The sequence below is a fragment of the Cyprinodon variegatus genome, unplaced genomic scaffold (genome assembly GCF_000732505.1).
Source record: "Cyprinodon variegatus isolate N-32 unplaced genomic scaffold, C_variegatus-1.0 Scaffold1735, whole genome shotgun sequence".
Taxonomy (NCBI): Eukaryota; Metazoa; Chordata; class Actinopteri; order Cyprinodontiformes; family Cyprinodontidae; genus Cyprinodon; species Cyprinodon variegatus.
Window position 1 is genome coordinate 838 of NW_015152188.1, and position 25,949 is coordinate 26,786.

The 25,949-nt window shown below is 38.9% G+C and overlaps 1 protein-coding gene across 1 annotated transcript in view; it reads right to left on the reverse strand.

Annotated features, from left to right (window-relative positions):
• Positions 1 to 1,743: 1,743 nt before the first annotated feature.
• Positions 1,744 to 25,949, reverse strand: part of rspo2 (R-spondin 2) — an 82,859-nt gene continuing 58,653 nt past the window's right edge. Inside the window, exon 5 of the mRNA XM_015404422.1 lies at positions 1,744 to 2,007. Coding sequence (XP_015259908.1) covers positions 1,889 to 2,007 — 119 coding nt within the window. The 3' untranslated portion in view covers positions 1,744 to 1,888. The remainder of the gene's footprint in view (positions 2,008 to 25,949) is intronic.

A 25,949-nucleotide genomic window follows, 5' to 3' on the forward strand; every position in this document is an offset into this window, starting at 1 on the left:
ATTAAGTAAATGCAGTTGCATTTTTTTCAGTATTTGCTGCAACATTGACAAACATGAATTTCCCCTTAATAGTACAATATTGAGCTTTCTTTTCCAAAGCTTGTTGAGACCTAAAGGCAATGCAACTAGAAATGGTAAACCAAAGCCATATTAAAGCTTTTTCTGATAAGATTGAATAAAATAAACTTCATGTGTGCAAGGGCAAGAGACCCAAAACCTTTTGCTGCATATCCAACTAATTGCATTGAATGGATTTGCACAAAACTATTTGAATATCTCAACACTGAATTATTTTAATTAGTGTTGTGTGATACTTGGTAGTGAGAAATCTTTGTATCGGCAATTATTTAGGATGTAATCAGCTTCTGTGGCTAAAAGATGTCAGGAATTTTCGGGTTGATATTAGTGTAGCTCAGAAAATGTTCAATACTTCTTTCCCCTACTGTAACTGTAGTCAGAAGTTAGAGACAACAATACAAGAGCTTCAGAGTTTAGCCACATATATTATAGCCACAGACTCTAATGAAAGGCCTTATCATACAGTCACATGAAACACAGTTTTAATAAAACACAATGTACACATATGCAGTCCTATGACCATACATTAGCTGGAGCCTAATTATTCAACCTAGAATACAACAAAGCAGAGTTTCATTTTTTTCTCCTTTTATAAAGCATCAAAATCAGTAGATGAGGTCAAACGAATGTAACAGCCTACAACACTTGTATGACAGACAAAATCTTTGCTGCATGTTAGAGATATGCAATGATATAAGGAAAGAATATCTCAGAGGCAAAACTTTTCACTGAACAAAAAAAAAAGTACAAAACTTAATTAATAAATAAATCAAATATATACCATATGAAGGAAATAGCTATGAGGTGGCTAAGTTTATTATATTTTTCATTATTTTAATCTGTAGCTTGTATTACAACCACTTTTTTTATTTCTAAAACATTTAGAATGCTGAATGACTCAATACTGAAAATACAGTAATAAGGTTTTATAATTAGATCAACTATGTACAAGTCTGTCGCCATGCTAGTTGAACTAAATTTCTTGTTTTTTTTTAAGTGACTGACATAATACAGATACAGCATATAGCGGTCTGAACGTAAACAGTTTGTGCTGAGAATAAAATATTTTGCAATTATGCAGGGATCTTCTTTTAATATTACTCTGGAAAATATACATAACATAAAGGCCACAGATGGAAAAAACTCTGTTTCCATTTGGAGAGAGGGAAGGCGAGGGTAGCTTTGACATAAATATATGAACAAAAAACAGTCTCTTATTTCTAGATGCCTTTTTTTTTTACTGTCCATTAGCATCATTTGCTTCAACTGAACCTTCTCTTCTTCTTCATCCTAGAGGATTTGTCACATTCTTCCCTCTTTTACAGTTCAGCTTGCCAACTCCCTGACTCCCACTTTCTGCCTCCCTCTTCCAGTCTCTCCTGCTTCCACGGTACCTCCAGGTTCCCCTTCACCTTCTGTCACCCTGTTTAGTTCATGGAGTCGTTAATGACGTAAAATGAGTTAAATTATGTCAAGTGTGAAGGTCCAAAAGGCAAGGGATGTTGCTGGGAGCAGCTGAGTCCTCAACTGGTCACTGGAACAAAAGGAGGAAGCAGTGGGAGGCAGAGCATGTACTGGTAATGATATCAGACATATACGGCACATCATTTTTTTTGGCAGGGTGGCGGGTTTGGTGCTGGAGGGAGATGGTTGAATTGTGTCCTGGCGGGAAGGGCGGAGGAGGCTTGAGGAGGGTTGGGAAGCAAGTGGCGAGGCGGATGGGGAAGTGGTAGTTGTCAGCCGGAGTATGGGTGAAGCAGCGGTTAGCAGCTTTGCGATGGTTTCTGTGTTCACTGGGAGTTTTTTGTCCTTACTGGCTGGAGAGCGCAGAGGCCAAGTGGTCAGTGTGCTGGTTCTGGGCCCGAAACCGCAGCCTCTGCTTATTCTTATTCTTTTTTGGCTCTTTGGATCGGTGCTTTCCTGAATTACCTGTGTAAAATAAAAGAAAAATAAAAACAAGATTAATTAGACACAGCAGCCTTTAGCTCTCTTTATGCACTGAGAAGGGCTATAACCCAAAACAAGCTTTGTCTAGTTCCCAGGAAGGATACGGTGTACAGAAAGGAGAAAATTAATGTATTTTATAAAATGCCAGAGGTAGGGCAAACGAGCCAGTATTAGAGCTAAGCTCTATTAGAGCTAAGCTCTAATACTGGCTCGTCTCTCACTATAAATGAGCAGTTTCAAGAGTTATTCTTGCCAGTGTCCACTTCTTGGTTAGGAAGATTGGCAAAATGTAATTATGAGATGTGAACTACCAGACAAATAGTTGTATCATTGTAACAATGGAGACCTGGCTGCCGCACAACATCCGTAACCAATTTGAAACTTTACAGCAAAAGCATCATGTTGTGGGAATATTTTGCAAAATGATGCATGGAGAGGGAAGGATGTCAAACCTATGGGGAAGATGCATGGCATTTTTACTGGTAAAAGAAACATAGAAATAAAGCTTTAAAGATAATGACCTCAATAAAAACAAATAAATTGATCTCACAATGGAGAAATTAACTTTCTGCATTTAAGTCATTCCCTTTGGGTAGCAGTGGGCTGCAACTGTGCAGCACCCGCGGGTTACGGGTCTTGCTCAGAGACATGGAGGGTTTTGAACTCACAAATTCAGGATTGCAGGCTCTATGCTCTCACCACTAGGCCGTTACTGCCCCTAGACTGTCGACTAGAGATCATCAAATGTACTTAATAGAATTGTCGAGAAAAAAAAATACAATAAAAAATCAACTGAAAATCTGTAGCAAAACAAGTTCATAAATGTATGCCTAACCTCATACAGTATGATACACATACTTCTTTACTTTTTTTAGAGTCCTGCTTAGACAAATATCGGCACCCAGTTTAAAAGATGAAGAGTTCCACTTTCCCTTTAGTTATTTATTAAGTTTAATCTTTTCTTTGTAGGTCCCTGGAAAAGTTTAAAAGAATAATCTCTTGTTAATAAAACTGTATCAATTATTACTTGATGCAGATAAAATTGGTGGTTCCAATTATTTAATTAGACTAACTTTGGATTTTTTTAGGAACTACCAGCAAATTGTGATGTATCATACCGACTACATTGGGTCTTAGTTTGCCTCCCCTCTGAGAAGAAAACTTTAGATTTAAAGAAATGACTGTTAAGCCTCACAGATTTGAGTTCTACAGAAACAGACAAGGAAGATTTAAGTGTGGTGCGTTGCATAAACCTTTTTCAAGTTGGAAAAGTCCCACTGCCCAAGGGTAATCCATCCCAGGTTTCATTGGAAAGGGCAAAGCACCCTGGGAACCGTTTGCTTGTGTGTTGGAGGTTATGCACCCACGGCTCTCTCTGGGACAGCAAAAACTTTGGCTACTGGACCACAAGGCAACAATTTGGCTGCCAAGGCCACAAATAAGATAACGAGGTGTGTGTGGGGAGATGGACGTGTGCATGGAGGGGGGTGGGTTGGTGGGTAGCGAGTGTGAGGGAATTTGAGGGAAAAGAAAGAAAACCTAATGCCGCAGGGAAAGAAGTGCAAGGCTTGGATGATGAGACGGTATCTGGATTTTGATCTGGAACACAAAGAAACATGCCACGCTATGGTTCGCCGAAGGGGGAAGAACAGGAAAGCGCTTAGGAACTAAAGTTCTAACATGCAAACCCCATTCTGGGCCTTATTACTGCACTTGTTCAAGCTGCAGTATTTCTCACACAAAATGTAGGTAACGGTGTGTGAAATGTGACATTATCTTTAATTGCCTCCCGACATGTGCTAACATCATGCTTACCCAATAGGCCCACTCCTACAGAAGACCTGTTTCTCATTCTCAGTGCAGCACCATGAGCTACATTTAAAAAAATTCACTCTTTAAACTGATACACATGAGAAAGCGAGATATTGCTTTGCAAATAGGGTCTCCAAGCTATTTCCTGCAATTAATCTAATCTTGCTAATCTTGTTTTTTGTATACAGTATGTGTGTGTGTATACTGTTAATCTGTACTGTGGCAGTAAATTTTCCTGCACGCAGTTCTAGGAAAAAAATTCCTTTGAAAACCATCTTTTCATATCTCCTCCATCACTCTCATGCCCTTAAACTTAAAAAAAAAAAAATAAAAGTTAGAGAACTTCGTACACTTGTTGATTCCACTTCAGATTTTCTGTGTGAATTACTGTACAATAATGTTTACTGTAGCCTGTCTGAAGCTCTAAGGCATTCTGGCCTATAGGTCCATTTTCCTAATTGCTCCATGGTGGGGACATTTCATCCAAAACAGCGTTGCTAGGTGCCAAATAAACATGGCTTTCCATGCAATCAGCTTGACAAGAATTACACTTGATGGCAATAATGTGCATGTTGCAGCATTAAAATCCCTCCAACAGGTTCAGTCCATGCGGGCCATTCTTTGGATGCAAGGCTTCATTTGAGAAAGAAAAGGAAAAGGTCTGCATTTACCGTAAACGATAACAACACCCAGAATACAGTATGTGACGGGAAATCTGAAAGAGGTTTTCCAAGTTCTTCAGGAACTGTCTGGAGTTCTTATATCCAAAGCAATCTATACACAATACATATTCAGACACAAACTGGGGTTTAACATTTAGGTTCACAGCTGACAAGCAAGTTTTAAACTTGAAAATGTATTTTTTTTCTAATTGTGAGCACAACATACCAAGAACTGCTGGATCACAATAATATAACATTTGGCAATGGACACTGGTGTTTAGTGTTGTTTGCTAATTTCAATGTTAGAACTCAAAGGAAGTGTGGCAACTGCACTGTCTACAGAAATCGGATACATCTCTGCAGTTTGTTCAGGATCTAAGAGAGACCAAGGCTTAAGGCAGACAATACAAGGTATAAGTAGAATACAGATTTGTTGCTGTATTGAGGCTGTATTTGGATATATGGGCAGTATTTTAGAAAGTTGTAAGAAACTACATTCCTGATGATATCAAGAGAATGCTGTTTTTGTAAGGCTTCCCACAGTTTCAATGCAAATTTCTAAAATGCAATAGAACTGCTTGATTTAAATCCTAAGTTCCACAAAAATCAATCAAATCAGCGACAGCAGGTCAGAGTTTACAAAAACAGGGGTTGGAAACTGACCACAAAATGATGGTCAGTACATTACTGGATAAAACAAAAACTCTGTATTCTTCTCTCCTGGTTTAAACACAGTAGTTTATCATTTTTTGGCCTTTACTGAAGTCTTAGCATTAAAAACAATTTCATTTCAATACTTGTTTTAATGCATTTTCAGGACTAACTTATCAGAATTCTTTGTGGTATGAACAGTACGATCTGAAATCTAACAATGCCCTTAGAAATATATGAAGTAATATTTGTTTTTTCTTTATCTGACCTACAAAATCCATAGTATCAAATAAAAGATAAGTTAAATGCCTATTTAATGTTAATATGGTTTCCTTCAAAGCTGCATCAGCTCTTGTTAGTACATTCCAAAAAGCTAGTGATCAACCAGTTTTACCAAGCATGCTTTGATATTTAACAATTATATTAAAACCTATCTATCTCTTAGAACTGAAACTACTGCAGAGAAGATCGACATGAAAATGTAGATATAAAACTTTTAAAACTAACACCAATGTCACTAAGAGCCATCTGGAGCAGTCGTGGAGGTGATGGTATGGCCCACATAGAGCTCAGATCTTAACATTACTACATCTGTCTGCGATTAGACGAGGATGCAGAAGGATCTGAGGAAGCCTACATCCACTAAAGATCTGTGGTTAGCTCTTTAAGATCTCTAAAAAAAACTTACCAGCTTACAGATTAAACTGTGTGTAATTGTACATAGCAGGACTGGTAAATATTAAAGTTAAGGCCAATCAAACAAAACATGGATCTCAGGTTAACTGATAACAAAAGTCAACGTTGATTTAAAAAGAGTTTTGTTTTATATCGTTGCCACATTTGTCTAAGCCTGAAAAAATAAAAATAAAAAACCCCAAATCTTACTGTTTAAACATTTTACCAGAGAGTTTCGTAACTTGAAATTGTGTTTACAGCCTCCATCGGTGCTTCTTTAGAGGCCTCTACACACTGTAAAGTCCTTGCTCCACAGTTTTTTTCTATACTTGCACTAAACTCCCCCGGCTTGGAGATTTATACCTGCTTCTTATTGCACTTATTCAGAAGATGTTGACAAGTTTCGACTTTTATGAGCCAACACATCATCAGTAGAGGCCGATGTCTTCCAATTATATTCCTCCCTCAACAGTCTTGTTATTATAAATCAAGCTTAAGGTCAGGCTCCAGCAAATTAACTGATGTCACTTCATAAACTCACCTCAGCAGAATCATATTTCATGACCCACTCTCAGTGTTGACAGCTAGAGGGCAACCATTCCCCACATAAACCCCTTCCTCTTGCATCAGATACAGTTTTGGTTAGATTGTCCATCATATCCACCCTGAAAACTCCCATTTAGCCTTTCCTCAGGGCACCACACACTCTGAACACTGAGCTTTCATCATCTCATATTTACAACCGATGTAATCACTTAAGCTGATTACCAGAGTTCATGGGAGAAACAGTTTAATTTCCCTCAATTGCTTTCAAAATCAAACACAAATTCATAAATTGTGAGTTTGCAGAGATAATTTTGTCTTGGAAGAAGCAGTGGGTTTCAAATCTTTGTCTGTCTTTGTTTTGCACTGTTACTGGCACTGTAGTGGATGGAATGAAAGGACTGCGGCTTTTATAAATAAATCACAATCCGTCTTTACAGTTTCTTTCCGCTCTGCCTGCGTTTACTATCACTCCAACAAACCACAGTTTTACCAATGTTTGGTCGTCCTCCGTAGATCTTTCCTTTGCCTGCTAGAAGTTTGTCTGATTTGGAAATGAAAAATAAATCAAAGAGGTAAACAAAAACCTCCGGAGCAAATCAAAATGTTGTTCTTTTTTAATTTCTGAATCAGAGCAAAAGGCTGCGGGGGCATGGATTTTCACCACTGTTGTAACAGAATGTTTTTAGTGGGAAATTCTGTATATATGCAGAGCTATGAAAACATTTAGCTCCTGACAGATTTCCTCTTGTTTTTCTTTTTGTCTCACTAGATGTATCAGATCATTGAATAAAAATGTGATAATCTTTGATTCTTTGGACTTGTGTTTTGCTTCACTTCAGAAATCAGTGTTTACTTTTCATATTTAGTCTAAACTTTAGCTACAGTTGATTCCCTGTTTCTTTGTTAGCACACAATCTGTAGTATTTGAGTTTTTGTATATTTCTGAGCTTACTTCTGTTGGTGCCTGTGTTCCCTGGTCTACCCAGTAGTCTCATTGTGTGACTCAGATCACTGTATTCCCAAGCTGTCTTCCATCTGCTTGTAAATGAATCTGTCTGCCATACCAGTGATCAACCTGCCCAGTATAAATACTTGTTGGTTAATCAGATCATCCTGTTTATTTCTTAAACTGTCTTTAAACCTTCGACAGGCATCTCCGCTTCCTGTTTTTAACTCCCTATAAAAAATAAAAATAAAAATTTAATAGCTTTTGACTAGTTGTGAGTTGACATGTTTATATATTTAGAGTGTTTTATATGTCTGTGTGTTGTCTCTTTTTATCATTTTTATTTCAGTATTAATGGCACTTCTACAAACTTGCTGTTTTTAAATGACCTTTTTTAAATTTATTGGATCTAGATTCCCGCCAGCATGTTTCCCTGCCTTGTTCCATTGGTATTTTGGATCCCCCAGGACATCAGTTTTTTTGAGGTCCATGGAGATCATTTTATTTCATGTTGTTCCAACTTTTCACCATTTCATGACATAAAGAGCTTTGTTTTTGTTTATGGGTTCCTCCATGATGTTAAGGATGAGTCATTGAGTCGCTCTTAAAATGGTTTTGATAGGTTGATCTGAGAGGGTTCACTACTTTTCCATGTTTTTTCCATTTATTATTGTGTTCACTGGATCACGGGAGTCCTTAATCCTTAATCCTTGTTTCAATTACTCTTTTTCTTATCTTATCTGCTCTAAACTGGAAAAAAAAAATGTAGAAATAAGTAAAAATTTTCTTAAATTAAGTGTATTTACCCTTAATTTGAGTAGGTAAATGAAGTAGGTTGCCAATTGAATGAGTATTTTTACTCTTAAAATAAGATAATTAGATAATATGCACTTGAAATAAGACAATGCAATTATGTTTTCTTATTTTAAATATAAATTGTCTTCCATTGGCAAAATGTCTCATTTACCTCCTCAACCCAAGAACAAATACACTTATTTTAAGAAAAAATGACTTATCTAGATTTCGATTTTTTCCAATTTGTTTCTAATTGATTCCCGGCCCGGGGTCTTTCTGAGTGGAGTTTGCATGTTCTCCCTGAGCATACGTGGGTTCTCTCCGGTTACATCCTCCCACAGTCCAAAAAACATGATTGTTAGATTAATTGGCTTCCCTAAATTCTCCTTAGGTGTGAGTGTGTGCAGGAATGGTTGTTTGACCTGTTTGTCTCTGTGTTTCCCTGCGATGGACTGGCGATCTGTCCAGGATGTACCCCATCTCCAGTAGACAGCTGGAGATAGGCACCATCGCCCCTTGCGACACCACTTGGGGTTAAGCATGTAAGAAAAATGGATGGATGGATGTTTCTTATTGGAGCAATATATATTTCTTTTGACATCTTTACCTACTTAATTTCTGTTCAGCCATTTTCTTTATTATTGGTTTGGATTAGGCCGAGGTGTGGCAGCATAATTGAAATCAGCTTTTAAGTCATAATTTTAAAAGAGCGTTTTTTTTCACACAGGTCAGGGCTATTTTGAAAACTTTTCTTCCCTCTGAAAAATGAAACACTCTCTCTCAGGTTATCTTTGACATAAGAATCTAAACATAGATGATCAAAAACAGCTGTGACTAAGACGCAAAATTACAAAGAATCTTTTACGGGGCAAAACCTTTCACACAGCCCTGTATTTGAGTGTATGTGTGCGACTGAATCAGTGTACATGTGTGACTGAGACACATAGCCTGCGTGTCATTGACTGTAATCCTTACTATCACCTATGTGAGCTTGAGAAATACTTAGTGTCATTTCCAATTTTTCCAGTCGGAATACCCTTGTGAACAGAAATACTAAACCTCCCTGTTTGCACCGTGATGGACGTTCAACAGCAACCTCTCAAAAGCAGTCCACAGAAACGTTTTATTTTATTTCTTATTTGCGCCTCCATCTCTTCCTCTGATGTTATTTGAGGCACTCGATAAGTGAAATGTGTGCTTCTATCTTCGACAAGCCCACAGAAGAGTTAAGCAGTCAAAGATGCATCATATTATTAGGCTTGAACTCTAGAATTATATCTCCTTGCGGAATGGCAGTATGACTACTTGCCGAACTGATGTACTGAAAGATAATCATTCAAATTCATATCCAAAAGGAAGGAAGCCAAAGCCAAAGCTCCCTTCAACAGCGTCAAAACTAATATCTTTGTTTTGGAAAAAGGGACGAAATTCAAGAAAATGTGTAAGTGTTATATTCCCATAAAATGTGGCTTGTGTTCACATTGTCACCAAACTGTGTTTTTGAGAATTTTCTGTTTGAAAGATGGAACCATTTTCCCTTTTTTTAATCACTGCTTGCATAAAATGTTGTCTAATCACAAACGTCAAGACTCCAAGAAAAAGCAAAGGGTCAACCGTTGGTATGAAACGAGTGCCGTCATCCACTAAAGCTCTGGGGACAGTGCAGGAATCGAAAAGCCTAATCTTATCTCTGTAGCCTTGAGCCTTGAGGAAAATCAATGGCTGACCTCGAGAAGGCATTAAGATGTACTGTAAATGGGATCGTATGCTGCTGAAAACGCGCCCTTGCTCTCCTGTTACTTGATCCCTCCACCCAATGCAGACAGTCAACTAATACCTTTCTAAGGACATGGAGGAGACATGGGAGGCAAGGCAGCAACAACAACAACATCCAAACAGTTTTAGAAAATATTCTGTGGACTTATGGAAGGTAGGGCTCCAGTTTTTTGGCATTTTGTCTTTTTCATAAACAGGCCAAAGCGGAGGCCATTATTTGTGAGGGAAGGAGAAAACTACTGGCGCCAGCCAGATTTGATTTCAGCGGCAGAAATTGAATTAGCAGCCATTAAGGGCCTCCTCACACATACATTTATAATGCTGTGAAGGGGGAAAGATCTGCAGCCAGCCAGTACTCTCCTCAGTCACCCACTGACAACCCTTCTGTCTGGGAAAAGGTTATGGACACTGACACTGCCCTGTATTACTGCTGAACTTAGTTTGTAGCTGATTTATTCGTGGGACTGAGTGATATGACCTTATCTGACCCATAGTTCATTAAGGCATATACCACAGGGGTAAGCCATAAATGTAAAGTGAGTCTTTGTGCTGTGGTCGGCATGCAGGGAAAGGCTCTCGAAGGGCAATGTGACATTTGTTATATAGAAGAACTTGATAGTAAAAAAACATAAATAATAAACAATAAATAATGTTTGGGAAATATGGGGTTGGATGGGACAAGATGCTTCGCATTAAAAGGATGTGCAGACAAGGAAAAACAATAATTACAAGAAGCTCATCTTGCTAGCCAGCTGACAGGAGGTTCTCTGCACAGCGTCACTTAGCACTAACAGGGTTACTCTGGATGACACATTTTCGCTCAAATGTTTTCAGTCCGTCCTCCAGTTTCCCTGTGCTCTGCTTACTATCATTGTGCTACTGGGTGAGAATGATTTAAAACATACGCATTCCCAGTTAAAACCCTACTGTTGAGAGAGGACTGCTCGTTATTTTCTCATCTGTAACTCCTTCTGGATTTGCCAGAAGATTTAAAAAAGCAGGTTAGCTCACTCTTCGGCTACTTGACACCTCGTTGCACTGACTGTAAGCAAAAGTGAAAGTCCAACCAAGAGATTGATGTCTCTAAGAGAAGAAGTCCTTTCAAAACATGCGTGACTGACACTGTGATTGATGTTCCAGCGGTGAGTGCTGAAAGGGCGATTCTTCTCCTTCTGGAGGTGGTTCATCAGCAGCAGCAGGCTTCCACAGCCTGTCTAGAATGGGTATGGTTTAAGTTGATGCTCTGTAGTTGTAAAATTCTTTTCCATTAGTCAACAGGGAGTTTACTGTAACACTCCACAATTTTCACAAAACAGTAAGTGTTCAACTGTTCCCCTGTCTAATTTAGCTTACAACTGCTGGCACAAACACTTCAGAGAGAGATCATCAAGTGGGAACAAACCATAACAAATGTCAAAGTAGGCCGATCTTGTTAAAATATTTGAACTTGAGCTCTTACTTTCCAGAGAAATGTCTTCTGCAATGGATGTTCCACAGTAACCTATCAAAAGAAGTCCACAGAAACCATTGTTTTGATTTTCCTTTCTTTGGAAAAATCTTCCACACAATCATCTATGCTTGACTTTAGAATCTTGAAGCTATCTTGTAAATAATCCGGATCTTTAAGTAGACAAAAAAATTGTTAATATCTTAGCTTAAATGTAAAGTGTGAGATTTTTTTTTTTATTCTGGTTCTTAATAGTAGAGGGTTAAAGCCTACCTACCCTTTTGATCATTTTTTTAAATGAGAGGCTGCTATGGTAACAACCAACTCACAAGGATTTGTTGTCTGCACAACTAGAAGTTGGGATGTAGTGATTACAAATTGACACTGTGTATTTGGAATGGGATAAAATCAAGGTTAAAAACCCAAAAGCTTGGAACAGAAGGTTTAATTTGAAATATATAAATAGCCAGAGGCAGGCTAAAGGACACACTAACACAGTGCTGCCAAATTCTCCATTTAGCATATTGGTATCTAAAAAAAATTATAACCACCTTCAATTATTCTTGGTAATTTTTCAATGCAAACATAGAATAAATATCTGTAGCTGATAAAACTGGGACCATGCATAATAGGTCAACTGGTTTTGGTAATGCAAGAGGCTTTAGGATTAATGATCAACTGAGTGTTTAACTAAAAACACCTCTTTCCTGCATCACTTAATCTGTCTTAGTGAAAAGTAGAAAGGACAAAAGCTATGAGAACATGGTCTCTACTTACAGTATATAGCACCTTTTTAAGTTAGGAGACTCCTTTACGTTTATATTCAGTTACTCACACTCACATGCACACACCCACACACTCTGACGGTGGCAAGCTACATTTTAGTCACTGTTGCCCTGGGGCTCGCTGACAGATGTGAGGTTGTGGTAAACAGGCATTGGGCTATTTGACCACCATAAGCAAGCAATGCAGATGGAGTGCCTTGCCAAAGGACACATTAAAAGAGAAAGCCAGACACCGGCTCTGCCCGGGCAAACTCCTCCATCCAATGCAATTGTCACCTGAGTAGGATGTAAATTAGCCAAAAAAAATGCAGTCTTATGATGTTTGGAAAATGCTGAATTTAATCATAAAACCAAGGTAAGACCATAAAGTTATATTCTATCCTGCTAAGGCTCAATATTATCCAGTCTAAAACAAACTGGAGCGATCACAGCATGGGGAGAGGGAGGGATAATACAACAGCACTCTTCTGTAACCATAACAGTCAAGATTGCAGCTGCAAAGGAGCAATGTTTTAACGATGCCATCCATTTTCTGCCGCTTTATCCGGAGCCGATTTAGGGAGGCAGCAATCTAAGCAGAGAGGCCCAGACCTCCATATCCACACACACCTCCTCCAGCTGCTCTGGGGGACCCAGAGGGAACATTGGGCCAGCTCAGAGACATAGTCCCTCCAGTCCTGGGCCTTCCACGAGGCCTCCTCCCAATAGGACCTCCTGAGGGAGGTGAGCAGGAGGCATCCAGAAAAGATGCCCGAGCCACCTCAGCTGGCTCCTTTTGATATGGATGAGCAACGACTCTACTCTGAGCTCCTCCCTGGTAGCCAAGCTTCTCACTCGATCTTGAAGGGTGCGCCCAGCCACCCTGTGAGGGAAACTCATCTCAGCCGCTTGTATTTGCGATCTTGTTCTTTCAGCCATTACCCACATCTCATGACCAAAGGCGAGGGTTGGAAACGTAGATCGACAGGTAAACCGAGTGCTTTGCCCCCCGACTCAGCTCCCTTTTCACCACAACACTCCGATACAGTGACCGCATCACTGCCGACACCACACTTGTGAACCAGACCCCAAGATACTTGAAGTCGTCCACTTGAGCCTACCTCTCTCCAGTGGAGAATCATGGCCTCTGATTTGGAGGTGCAGATCCTCCCTTTAACGATGCCATTTGTTATATCTTAAACTAACCGTTTATGTATTCTTTAAGAGTTTTTCTTTTTAATAGAAGATCTTTTTGCATCACATCCATATTTATCTGCTTTAGTTTTAAACTGTATCCAGTTACTGAGTTAGTCCTCCCTTTAAAACCTGGCTCTAACCACTCCATTCCAGAATAATTTGCTGTGTAAACTGTGTAAATTTGACTGGCTGGCCATCCTAACGCTGTCCCTTCCTTGCCTATATCTGCTCACACATCTCTGGTGGTCCTTGGCAAGAAGATTGAAAGTTCTGAAAAACATTCCCTTCAGAAAAGGACACTTTTAAATTCTATCTCAAGAAAATAAAGTTGTGGTTGAAAAGTGAGTGGTGAAAAGATCTCCATTTAAAAACAACTGTTGATGTCTACATGTGGCAGAAAAGTTGCTAGACTTCATCAAAAGGGCTAATCAATATATACTTTCCTCTCCTTTGTTTAGGATGAATTAGGGAAATTACAATGATAAAATTACATGTTTTTCTCAGGCACAACAAAAAGAAGAAGGGGTTCTCTTTTTTGTGCTGTAAAATAAGAGATGTATCGGTTTTACACTGGTTGCATAATAAAAAGTTAGAGATCTAAACATTTACAAACAAAACTGTAAAAATTCATAAAAAATGATGTGAGAAAAACATTATAACAGCTCTAAACTCCTAGAGACAGCAGTGTGTTGTGTTTTTTTTTGTTTTTTTTTTTGATGAGTTGAGTCATGCTCACCTAAACAGCCAAAGGAAATGTTCAGAATGAAAAAAGTGTTTAAAGAATCACCACAAATGAGCTTTGCATCTATTCTTTTCAACTGTTTGTCTCCAGCAAACAAATATTTTTCTTACCTTAAAGGTTTTTTCTCCTTATATTGGCCAAAGGTTAATGGTAAGAGGCCTTGACCACAGCACTTTAAACTACATTCAGTCATTCCCTCATTCACACACATGGTGGCAAGCTACAATGTAGCCACAGAGTCCCTGGGGCTCACTGACAAAAGCGAGGCCCCAACCACCATCAGCAGGCAATGCAGGTCAACTGTCTTGCCCAAGGACATTACGACACTGAAAACCAGAGCTGAGGCTTGAACCGACAACCCTCCGGTTGCACGGCAAACTCCGTCACCCGACGCCACTATCGCCTATGTGAATTTGCAGACGTCTGGACTTGTTTTTCTATATATCCCTAATGTAGCTGGAGTCAACACTACTTTTCAATGTCAAATCTTACCAAAGGATGAGATGTTTGGACACCAACATAGATTTTATGTTTAAATCAATTGCCTTGTGTTAAAAAATAAATATAAAAAAATCTTGTAAATCAGGGATGCAGCCTTATTTATTTGAGAAAAATGAAATAATCTTTGGTGGTCTTTAGGGTTGCTTGTACATGACCACATGGCATGACTTCAAGAATTACTGATGTTTTAAGAAATGTTTGTGAGAACTGACTGTGAGTAGCAAATAGCACTTGAAGGAAAAACAACCTTAAAATAGGGAATAACTTTAGCTAATGAAGGAACTTTGAAGCCCAGATGTTTGGGCTGCAGACAGCTGGACACGGACACAGGGGCAAAATGTCCTCATCCATAGCAGTAAAGCAGTTCAATTATTATTCTAAATTGTTTGGAGGGGGTACTAGACACAGAAAAGAAGAAACTGGGTCTGCAGAGTTAGATCATCTGACGTAATATGGTTTCTGGTCTGTGACTTCCTGCCAACTGCTACAATTTTCCCACTTCCACTTGGAGCTGCCAAAATATAAAGACTTATAGTTTGGCTTTAAAGCAGAAACCTGAATACAGATCGGTGCCCCCTACAGCAAGGAGAGGTAATCTGAATTGATGCCTGATGTTTATATGAGTCACTCTACACAAAATAAAAAAAATTTAAATCTTGGAAAATAATGAAGATGTAACTCTCATTTTTCAGTTTTGAATTAAACCATAATCATTATTGATCACTGTCCAACAAATTCAGCCTTGCAGTATCCTCTGGCTTTACTTGGCCTGCTGTGTTGTGCAGCAAACAACAATCATACAAGCAGGCGGCCTAGCTAGATGCACTCTGAGACCGCAAAACTCAAAAGAGATGTGAGCAGCCCCCTCTGCAGTCTGCTATCTCCCAACTACTTATTGACACATCTGGGCTAAAGTACGTTGGGGCTCTCCTGCCCCACGGGCTCTTGGGTAAATAAGGGATAATTAGCTTTAGTTGACTTTAATGAATGGCTTAATGTTGTGTTTCATTTCTGATGAGAAAAATATAAAGCTAAGCACTTATCAAAGGGCGGACATGTGCTGATGATCTGAGGGTGTGCTGCTAGCGTGGGTCTGTTTGTTTCTGTAGTCCTTTTTGTGTCTGAGGGGAAAGGCGCAGCAGGGAGCGCCACGACATGCGACCACAGATCCAGAGATCAGGAAACCTGCTGGGATATACAGTAGCAAATTCATCATCCGAGGTTGTAAGTTACTACAGATGTGAACTTTGTTTGTTTTTTCTCAACGATAATAACAACCATGGCACTCAAGTTTAATTTCCATGTCCTTTATAGCAAGATGAGATCTCCATACAGCCTTTGATCCCTCTTATAATTCCCACATGCTGAGATATAAAGCAGGAAATGTCTTGCAGACTTATGATAGCCATCCATCTTAGCCACAAATAAGTGTATTGTCTTCAGCTAAAAATGTTCAACCTTTCTGCAGAAGCAAGATAAAGCACAGATTTGTTATGTTTAATATTTTGTTGTAAAAAGCTGCCACATGTCTATGATATAACCGTCATTAAATTTTCACCACTTTACAATGGCACATTACCATTGACAATGATTGCTCTACCGCTACAGAGTGAGATGCTTGGAGTACATTTACTTTTATAGCAATCCAATCCAACCGAGAAATCGAATGAACAGCATATGCTCCCTCCAGGAGACTTTACCAATCTTCCTGTATCTGTATAAACCAGCACCTCAGCAGGATTACTTGTGCAATTTTAAAAGTACCCCCTTGCCTGCAATGGATCAAGGCAGGAACTGCAAATCCTGCAATGAAGGTGAATTCCCCCCAGTGGCATTAAACAAATATGTGAAACATTCATTATTTGTTTGACAAGAGGTAGGGGGGACAAAATACCAGGATCTATCTGGTATAATGCTATTCTAGACTTTGAGAAACAGTAGGTCATCCCCAATGGATGATTATAGTATGGGGATTTACCTGGCTCAGCCACCTTCAATGTGCCTGTAAGCCTGAGCCCACAGTTTTGAGAGGATTGAAACAGTAGTCAACAGCTGTGAAAAGACACGCAAAGAGGTGTACCAAGGAATAACTTGTGTGAAACCACATAAAACATGGCTCTGGATTAATTTTCTTTTCCATTTCTTTTTCACTTACTTTGCAATCTATGTGGCATTTTCACAAAACTCTTTCACAAAAAAATGCACAAAGAGTAGACCTTCTTTATGCTACCACAGCCTTTCTCAATTCAACCTCTGGAGCTGTCACCATCTCAAAATGATTAAAGACAGTCTTACATAAGCATGGGTTTTAAACCACTCTTTTGCTTAGTTAAAGGAGTTTTTGAATGGGAGTTGTCCATTTGTCTGTGATTACATGCTTGCATTAGTTAAGGAATTGCTGCAAACTCAACAACTCATTGCATGCAGTTTTTACTGTCACTGTAAGAGTGCTGAGGAGACAGGATTGTTGGAAAGTAAATGATTCAACACAATTCCCTGGGATTCCTACGGTTCATAACTACCATACTTTAAGCCATGTACAGTATGATCAGCTGACTTTAATTGTATTGCATGTCAGTCATAATGAACTGGTCTTTATACACCTGAATTTGAATGTAACTGTTATAGTATTGGCCCTGCAATGGACTGGTGACCTGTCCAGGGTGTACCCCGCCCCTAACCTGTAGACACCAGGAGATAGGCACCAGCACACCTCGTGACCCCGCTTGGGAAAAGCGTGATGGAAAATGGATGGATGTTATAGTAATATGTATGATTCTTTTGTTTTGAAAGGAATAGACTTGTTTTGCTTTAATAGCATAACCCAAACTAAACTAGTTCAACGCAAAGGGTTAGATGGTGTGAAAAATAGTAGATGTTGCATAGTAGGCAAAAATCCTTTATATCTGCAGCAATGCTAAAAGTCAATTGTGTATGAACAAATATGAACATATAGGGCCTGATTTTTAAATATTCCAAAAAAGGATCACTTGATTGCTTCCTCAAAATAAATGATAAAAGTTTGCAAAAAGTTTTGCTGCTAATCTACAAATATTTTGTGCACAATGGGTGATTGACTCGAAAGTGCTTTAGTTTGCCCCATTCAAAGGAGCAAGTTGGATGTGCTACTGGCCAATAAAGAAAGATTAACATCTAAGCCATGGAGTTCAAGGTAATAATAAAAAAAAGTTTAAAAATCGTAGTGATGAATATTAGTTATATTATTGTGCTTCTCAAAGTGACTATACAATGGAGTAGCTGTTTTAAAAGAAGCATAGTTACCTAACTTAGTTTATTTTATCTTTTATACCTCTGGTGTTGGATACTGTGCAGCTAAAAGGACCTTTGCCAATATCTCTTTAATATTTTAACATTTCAAATGAACTTCTTCCACAAGTTCTGATAAAAATGCTGAAAGAGAGGCAACAAGGATGCACAGAGGTAGCAAGGAGAACAGAGAGGCGAAGGAATTTCAAACCATCTCTCTCCATCAACCATTTTGGGTAATGTGAGATCTTTAGGGAAAAACTTAGAAGAACTCGATTCCCTAGTTAGAAACAAGGCAGAATATTGAGGATACAGTATTATGTGTTTTACCGTAACATGGCAGCAGGTTCATATTCCCTACTGTAGTGTCTCTGTGGTGGTTTTCTAACCATACGAGCCAGCAGATGTAAAGGAGGCAGGCAACTCATTTGGAAGTGGTTGTAAACAATAGATGGTGCCATCCAGGATATGTTACTGTGAAGTTTTGTCTGTGAAGCAAATACATTGAACTGTTGGCAGTTAGCTTTTGTCCATACTACTAACCCCTAATTTATATTGTTACTAAGCTTCAGACACAATGGCCTAATGCATTTGTGGGAATAATCGGTTAGTCACCCTCTGCTATACTTCCAATATTCCAATAGGTACTGTACCAGAGAAAACTACATTTTGGACTTGTTCTATGCACATGTCAGAGTCATATATCTCTAAAATAAGACCCCCTCCTAAAACAATTGATCACAAATCACAATTTTTATCTTCACAGAGAATAATCCCCTTTATACGAGTATGCGGGTCATCCAGGTCATAGTCAACCTCGAACTCAACGCTATTATTGACATTTTGAATTGAAACCCTGGATCACCAGTGATCTCAAGAACTACTAAACAAGAACGCAAGAACCTTCAGGACGGGAGACAGGAAATTCCTGGAGTGTGTATAAAGACAACCTAAAGTCAAGTGGTGAACCACTTTGTTGCGTTGTGCAGAAACAACAATCTGATCCTGAATGCCAAACTAACGGAGAGGATCGTGGATTTAAGAAGAGACAGAGAAAATTGAATGCTATTAAGAAGAGATGGGGGATCTGGAGTCAACATCTCTATGTCATGTATTTGTTCTGCCCAGCCACTGAACCAGGTGAGTACAATCTGCACTGGTTAAACCACATTGGACTCAGTTCAGTAGCTGGTCATAAATAATACAAAACATAAAGATGACTTTTTGACCACAGATCCCTTATGTCTGCAATTAATATCATGGGAAAAAAGTGTATGTGGTGAAGGGATATAAATACCACAGTGTTCACAGGAAAAATAGACTTGACTAGAGATGCAATTGTGAAGTTATCAAGAAGGGACAGAGCAGCCTGTACTTTTTAAGGAAGCTTAGATCCTTCAGTGTTCACAGCAAGATACTGCAGATCTTCTATAGGTCTTTTGTGGAAAATGTGATCTATCCTGCCATCATCTCATGGCGTAACAAAATCAGAGCAAATTACTAAACAAACTGATAAAGAAGGTCTTCCCTGTTCTAGGAACTCCAATTTATACTCTAAAGAACAGTTCTTTATAAAATGGACAGCCATTAGCATCCTCTTCGAAAAACTAGTGTTTGGCACGTTACTTTAAAAGAAGCAGCTAGTTATAATTACTAGTTACTCCACCAAAAAAGTAACTGAGTTACTAACTCAGTCACAGCTCAGTAAAAGTAACCAGTTACTAGCCAAAGTAACTATGGAGTTACTTTAAAATTTTTTGAACGTTGAAGAATTTGTAAATCTTTCTTCCTATCAGAATTTAAAATAGAACTAGAGGTTCAATTATGGAGCGTAAGGTGTTTGTTATAAATTAATGAATTAAATAATTAATTAAAAGTTCTACAGATCTGATATTTTAGAATGTTATATTCTTTGCACATTGAAAGCCTTCAACTGGCTATAAAATAGGTATGAAGCTAAAAAATAATGATTTTCAAGGAATTTAACAAAAATAAAACAGCAATAGAATTAAACAGGGGTTACACTGATACAAAAAAAAACCCTGTCAGGACGACATGATCCCAGGATTTTTGCATGAAGAAACATAAATCATGAAAGTCATTATAGCCCTGAGGAGGTAAAGAACATTGTTGATTAAACGCGCAAGCCCTCAGTCAGTGTTAAGATGATGTGTGGAGCTTCTTTAAATTACAGCTTCTCAACAACTTTGTTTCTGTACATAATAAACAAATCACAGAAACATTTAGCTTTTACTGAGCGCTTTTTCTGTAGAATCACTGTCATTGAATCAGTGGCTCTGTGCAATTGTCTGTGTTCAATTTAGGCCTGCTTTTAATGTGCGTTTACACATGCACAAAGCTGTCACGTATGCTAAGATTAGGAAACTGTCTTGTAATGAGTAATGAGCAACGCATAACTGGCTTTTACAAAGTAATTAGTTAAAGTGGCAGTTACTGCAAAAGTAACTTAGTTACTGTAAGGCATTGCTTAATAATGTGTTTGTCCCAACACTGGTGGCATGAGGGATTTTTTTCATAAAAATTTGTTTTTACATTCAGTTTTAGATTTGAAAAGTATTTACATTTGCTTATCCTCCTCCCAGTTTTTTTGCGTACTTTGGTCAATAGCACATGATGTGCATATTTGTGAAGGTACACTCTCGATAGCATTTTTTTTAGCAATATATACATGACCTCTCAACACTGAAGAACTTCTGAACATACTGCAGCCTTCATAGACACATCAGTAAATGTCCCTGCTGTTTTATCACAATTTGTGTGGTAAAATGCATCTTTGTCATAGCACCAAGTGGTGGTGTAGTATAAATCATGTCTCATACTTTCCCGCAGGAGGCCATTCCTCTGTCAAACTGAGAAACATATACTGCCAAATAATTTGTTTTGCACTTATGCAAGTAGTTAAGTTTTCAAATTTTTTTGACTATATGGTGGTAAAAATGTTTTTACAGCTTTTGCTCTTAAGAAGTTTTGTAAAAAAGTCCAACACATTAGAACACTTTTAGAAAAAAAAAAACCAAGGTAATTTAGCTTGACTAACAAATGATCAACAGAGCTTAGCACTAATTTGGTTTTGCAACAGTGTTTGTGTGAATCCCAGAAAGATATGAGCTCAATAAGCAGTGATCCGAAGACGAACACATGATTAGCTGTGTGCTAATGGCGTCAAGCAGGCAATGCCAACTTGTTTTAGTGAGACTTAGTGTGAGAATCTCTACGGCTGCTTTGCTATGCTCTTTCTGGAATGTATTAACGTGTGTGTCTCTGAGTGTGTGCTCTCATAAACTACACACACGGTGTCATGTGTGGCCTCTAGCCGACCTTGCCTCTGTGCAATTTTAAGTGAGAGGCCTAAATGCTAGCCTGGGATGTAAAACCACTGAATAGAATTTTTAAATATTGTTGCAAGTGCTGTTTCTTGATGAAGTTGTGAATATTGAAGGCAAAAGTTCCCTGAGCACCCTTTGCAAATGCCAGCTGGCTATATTAAACAAGTAAACTCCTAATCAGTAACAAGGTGGTCCTTTTCCACAGTCAGTATTATGGTGTGTACTAGGGACCAAAAAAAAAAGCTACTGTGTTTCAAATATCTGTCTTCAACTCTACCCCTTCATCCAACCATACTTACTTTCAGTTTGCAAAAGATCAAGATGCAAAATGCCAAACCAAAAGCTTAATTTCTGCAGTTCACAAACCAACGGAAGAAATCTGAGTGTCTTTGTCCAAATCTACAATTTAGTACATGTATACAAACTGTGCAAGAGGGATTGACAGTCTCAACAATACTAAATAAAGTTATATTGAAATATCAAGACATAACATTAGACCATATGTGGTCTACAAGTTTGATACAGCTATGTCCTACATTAGTGCATTTTCCTTCAGTTAAGACAAACAAACGCTCTGTATTTCTTGTTTTTTGTTTGGCCCTACTGAATCCCAGTGGTCTCAGTGTGGCTGCAAAGGAACAAAAGATATAAAAGGAAATTAACCAGCATGATTTACTTTTAATATATCTTCTATGCACAAGTCCTTTTATGCCCCCTACCTACAACAGGGAAATTCGGAAGGAAATCCCTCCTGGTCATGGATCACAACTGTCCCGAAACAAGACCAGCACTTAACAAGTTGGAAGCCAGGCTAAGTCCGACAAGCTTAGACACAAAAACAAAGACAGGTGCCATAAGGATCACTACACAATCCCTATGCAATGGCTAGTGATGAAGGAATCAAAATTGCCTGGCTCTTTTTGTTTTTTTGTTTTCTTTGATTCTTCGGCTAACTCTAACATATCTTGTCTAGTCTCCTGTAATGATCTAGCAGATTGCATATATCATATGATAAAAATAGTGTCATTGTTGACATTGGAAGAAAAACGGGTGTGGGGGGTTATGTTCATAGAGATCCTATTGCACTTGGACAAAGGTAAAAGCCAGTGCAGGAAGGGCCTGATCCTCCTTAAGGCCTGTGCTGTATCAAACAATTGTCAAACACAACGCAGACAGACAGCTGAGTGGCTCTGACAGATATGATCACAGAGAGGGGCAGTTAAAAGTCACCGCCTGTTCTGCTCTTCTATTAAGACACAAGTTGTACTCTTGTCAAAAATATGCTTTCATTCCACAAGAATACAAACAGACGTCCCTGAAGCATCTGGCAGGAATTTTGTTGCTGTGCTTATCTGTGTATGATTACAGTGTAATTTCCATGGTCGTTTGAGGGTCTCACCTCTCCAAAGAGAGGTTTTATGCATTATACCACAATGTAGTACAAAAAAATTATATCAAAGTGATGTTTTACCTAAATCCTGCTAATCCAAAAGAATTTTCTCAAGGCCTGTTGGGATCATGCTCTTGAACCCAGTCCCTCTGTGTCTTATTCAGACAACAGAGTACCTCATAAAAGTATGCATGAAAAACTTTTTTCCACATTTTGATTTATACAACCAATGTTTAAGGTATATTTGGAGAACTGCATGATAAATACTATACCAACCCAAAGTAGTGCATAGCTATGAAGGAGGGGGAGAAATTATACATATCAAATACATCTAGTCAAATTTCCACAAAATCGGATTAGAAGTTGCTGAAAACATGGCTTTTTTGTTAAGAAACTGAAATGTTGATTTAGGTTGATTCTTTTACACTCAATGCATTGAACTAAGGTTGTTGTCCTGCTGAAAAGCTAACCTCCAACCTGATCTTTATTCTTTTGAAGCCTCTGCAGGTTTTTTTTCAAAGGTAGCCTGGTGTTTAGCTCCATCCATCTTACCCTTAACTTGGATCAGAGGACACAAAGCAGGTTTACTGAAAACTCTACATTTTTTAACCTGACTTTTCCGTTTCACAAAGAGAGATTACTCAACCTCTGTTTCTGTTACCATAGTAACATTCTCCCAAGAGCTAATCTGGTCAGGGATAATCACGCTGTTCCATTTCCTAATTTATTCAGGAGAGTTTTGTCATAGTTCCATGCGAACAATAAAAAGAAAATCATTCACAAGATCCATTAGACGTTTTAGGTATTAAAAACACAAACATAGCATGTCTTTTTGACAAGGATCTAATTAAAGAATAATAAGCATTAACTTGCAGGGAATTATATATTTATAGGGAGAGGGTTCTTAGAACTCGTACTTTTTATATTCAGAAAGTTATCTTTATATGCCCTACTGGTTCACCTCAAAATCCATCACATACTGTAAATCCACAACTTTATCTGTCCTCACATTTGCAGCATCACACTGACTTCTTTACCAGATATTTAATTTATTTATAGAACTTAATATGAGACCCGAACCCACCAGACCAATGGAATAGCTTCAGACTGCCTGTTTTACCTTCTAAGTAGGTTTTTTTTATTGTCATAAGTTTTACTCTTTAGTTTTAATCTACCTTATTTACACTATACCTATTTTTTTACTGCGTTTTCAAGCTTTACTTCAAATTCTTTAGTCACACAGATTTAGAGGCATGAAGTTCAGGGACAGCATGGCCGCCTCCAAAGCTTCAACCTCTCCGCACATTGATCTAAATGTCCGCACAACTCGCAGTGCAGTACGGTCCAGGTCAGCTTCCTGACAGTAGATAGACTCCATACCCGTGTGCAGCCGTGAACAGCAGCCACACCAGGAGGCGTGGAGGTGTCCCTGGACAACCCACGAGCGGAGACATGGAGTGGCCAGAATAAATCCTGCAGGATGGTGAAAGAGAGCTGGGACCTTAGGATGGGGAATCATGGTTAGATGTAGACCATTTCTTTGGAGGTTTGGACCCGTTGTGGTCGCCTGTGGCTAAGGGACTCTGTGCTGCATAGATGTTCATCCTGATGGCTACAGCTTGAGTTATAAAATAGTTTGTTTAATAAGAAACTTGAATAGGGGTTAAGTTGGAGAATTAAGCTCTAGTTATGGATGTTTGTTTTGGAGTTAGGGGCATAGTTGATGATTTAATACTTGCCAACATAACTTTACATGTCTGTGCTCTGCCTGCTTAGCGTGTTTTCGTACCCTATCATTATGGCTGATTATTGTCGCTAACCTGCTCTCACAGTGTCTTGGCTGGTTAGTAGAGCCCAGCTTATTGGTGGTGAAAATAAAAACACTCGGAGCAGATTCATGCTTTAGCTGGCTGTCCGATGAATGGCTAGCTTGCCAGACTCAAAAGTCTTTTACTTTACTTAATCTCCACAGTGGTGTTGTGTCGGTAGCAGGGATAGTCAGAACCATGGCTCCAAAACGGCCTCTTCTCTCCTCATTACGTCTCGAATCACACAGTGAATGGGCTCCAAAGCATAAGCAATGTTATTTAGACGCTTCACTGCCCTTTCAGCTTGGTCTTTCAAAGAATCAAACAGTTTAAATGATTTAAGGTTATGATCTATCGCCAGTATATCCAATGTATTCAATGTCTAGAGCTAGTGTTAATCAACCCCGTGATGTCACCTTTTCAGATACTGCAACATGGCGGCGCCCTAAACCAAAAAAATATAAGACAAAGTTTATATTTTTCGCATCTGTAATACAATTATTGTTGATAGTAAGACACGTGAAGGAACTTTGTTTGGTTTCATTTCCCCCTTTAAGCTACTTGTGTTTTATGCAGTGAAAATCATGTTGAAGTCAGAAATGTACAAATTCTTTGTTATATCACTTTCTGTTGTGTTTTCCTTTTTTTATTTATTTATTTTTTTATACTGATGATAGTGCAGCGCCCTGCAGAACCTTTTGGCTGGGTCTGGCCTCTACTTACCACTGTAATGGCAGTGGTATGAGTCAACACCCCCTGTATTTGTCACTGTCATGCACAGAAAATACCCTAAAGCAAAAGCAGACAAGGGCCAGCAGGCCTATACTTGAATCTTTGTTGTGTCTGCATGTCTACACAGTGGGTCCACGCTCATGGGTATGAGTGGGTCAACAGCCCTTGTTTGGAATGCCCAGCTGTAATTAAAAGCTGTGATGTCTCCAAAGACAGCCTCAAGAGATAGAAAAAAGGAGGGAAGGGATGTGGGAAGAGGAGCTCCTGATGGCTCAGCCAGACCAACTGTTCACCAGATGTTTTCAGGCTCCCCTGTTTGACTCCATGCCTTTCTTCTTTTCTCCTCTACCCAGACCGACCAATGATGAGGGAGCAGTGCAGTGCCTGAAAAGCATCTACGTATTCTACTTTCCCAACTCATTCTTCCCTGTGGCATGCATATTGTTTTCCCAGCCAAGCACAATGATATGTGATACACAAGTAAGCACGTGTCATTTAACTGTGAGACAGGGGAAAAGAGTGAAAACTGGGATGAGGAAAAGATTAGATAATGTGGCAACTTCTTCTGCTTGTGAGGCCTCTTCAAATATTTCTTGGTGTCTATTACATGTTTCTCACATTCTGGTTTTGTGGATGTCTGTGTGCATGTGCATCCTCATCTCTCAGGCGTGTTGTGGATGTGAGATGAAAGGATCTGCAGGCCCACAGGAGAGCTGGCAGCAGCTCTGGACTGGAGGTCTGGCAGACAGAAAAGGAGGCGCAATGAGGCCACTCCAACCAACTCTGCTTATCTAAATATGATGCAAGGATTTCCGGTACAGGGGCCTGCTTCAAGCTACAATTAGTCTTATAAGGAAACTTGACTT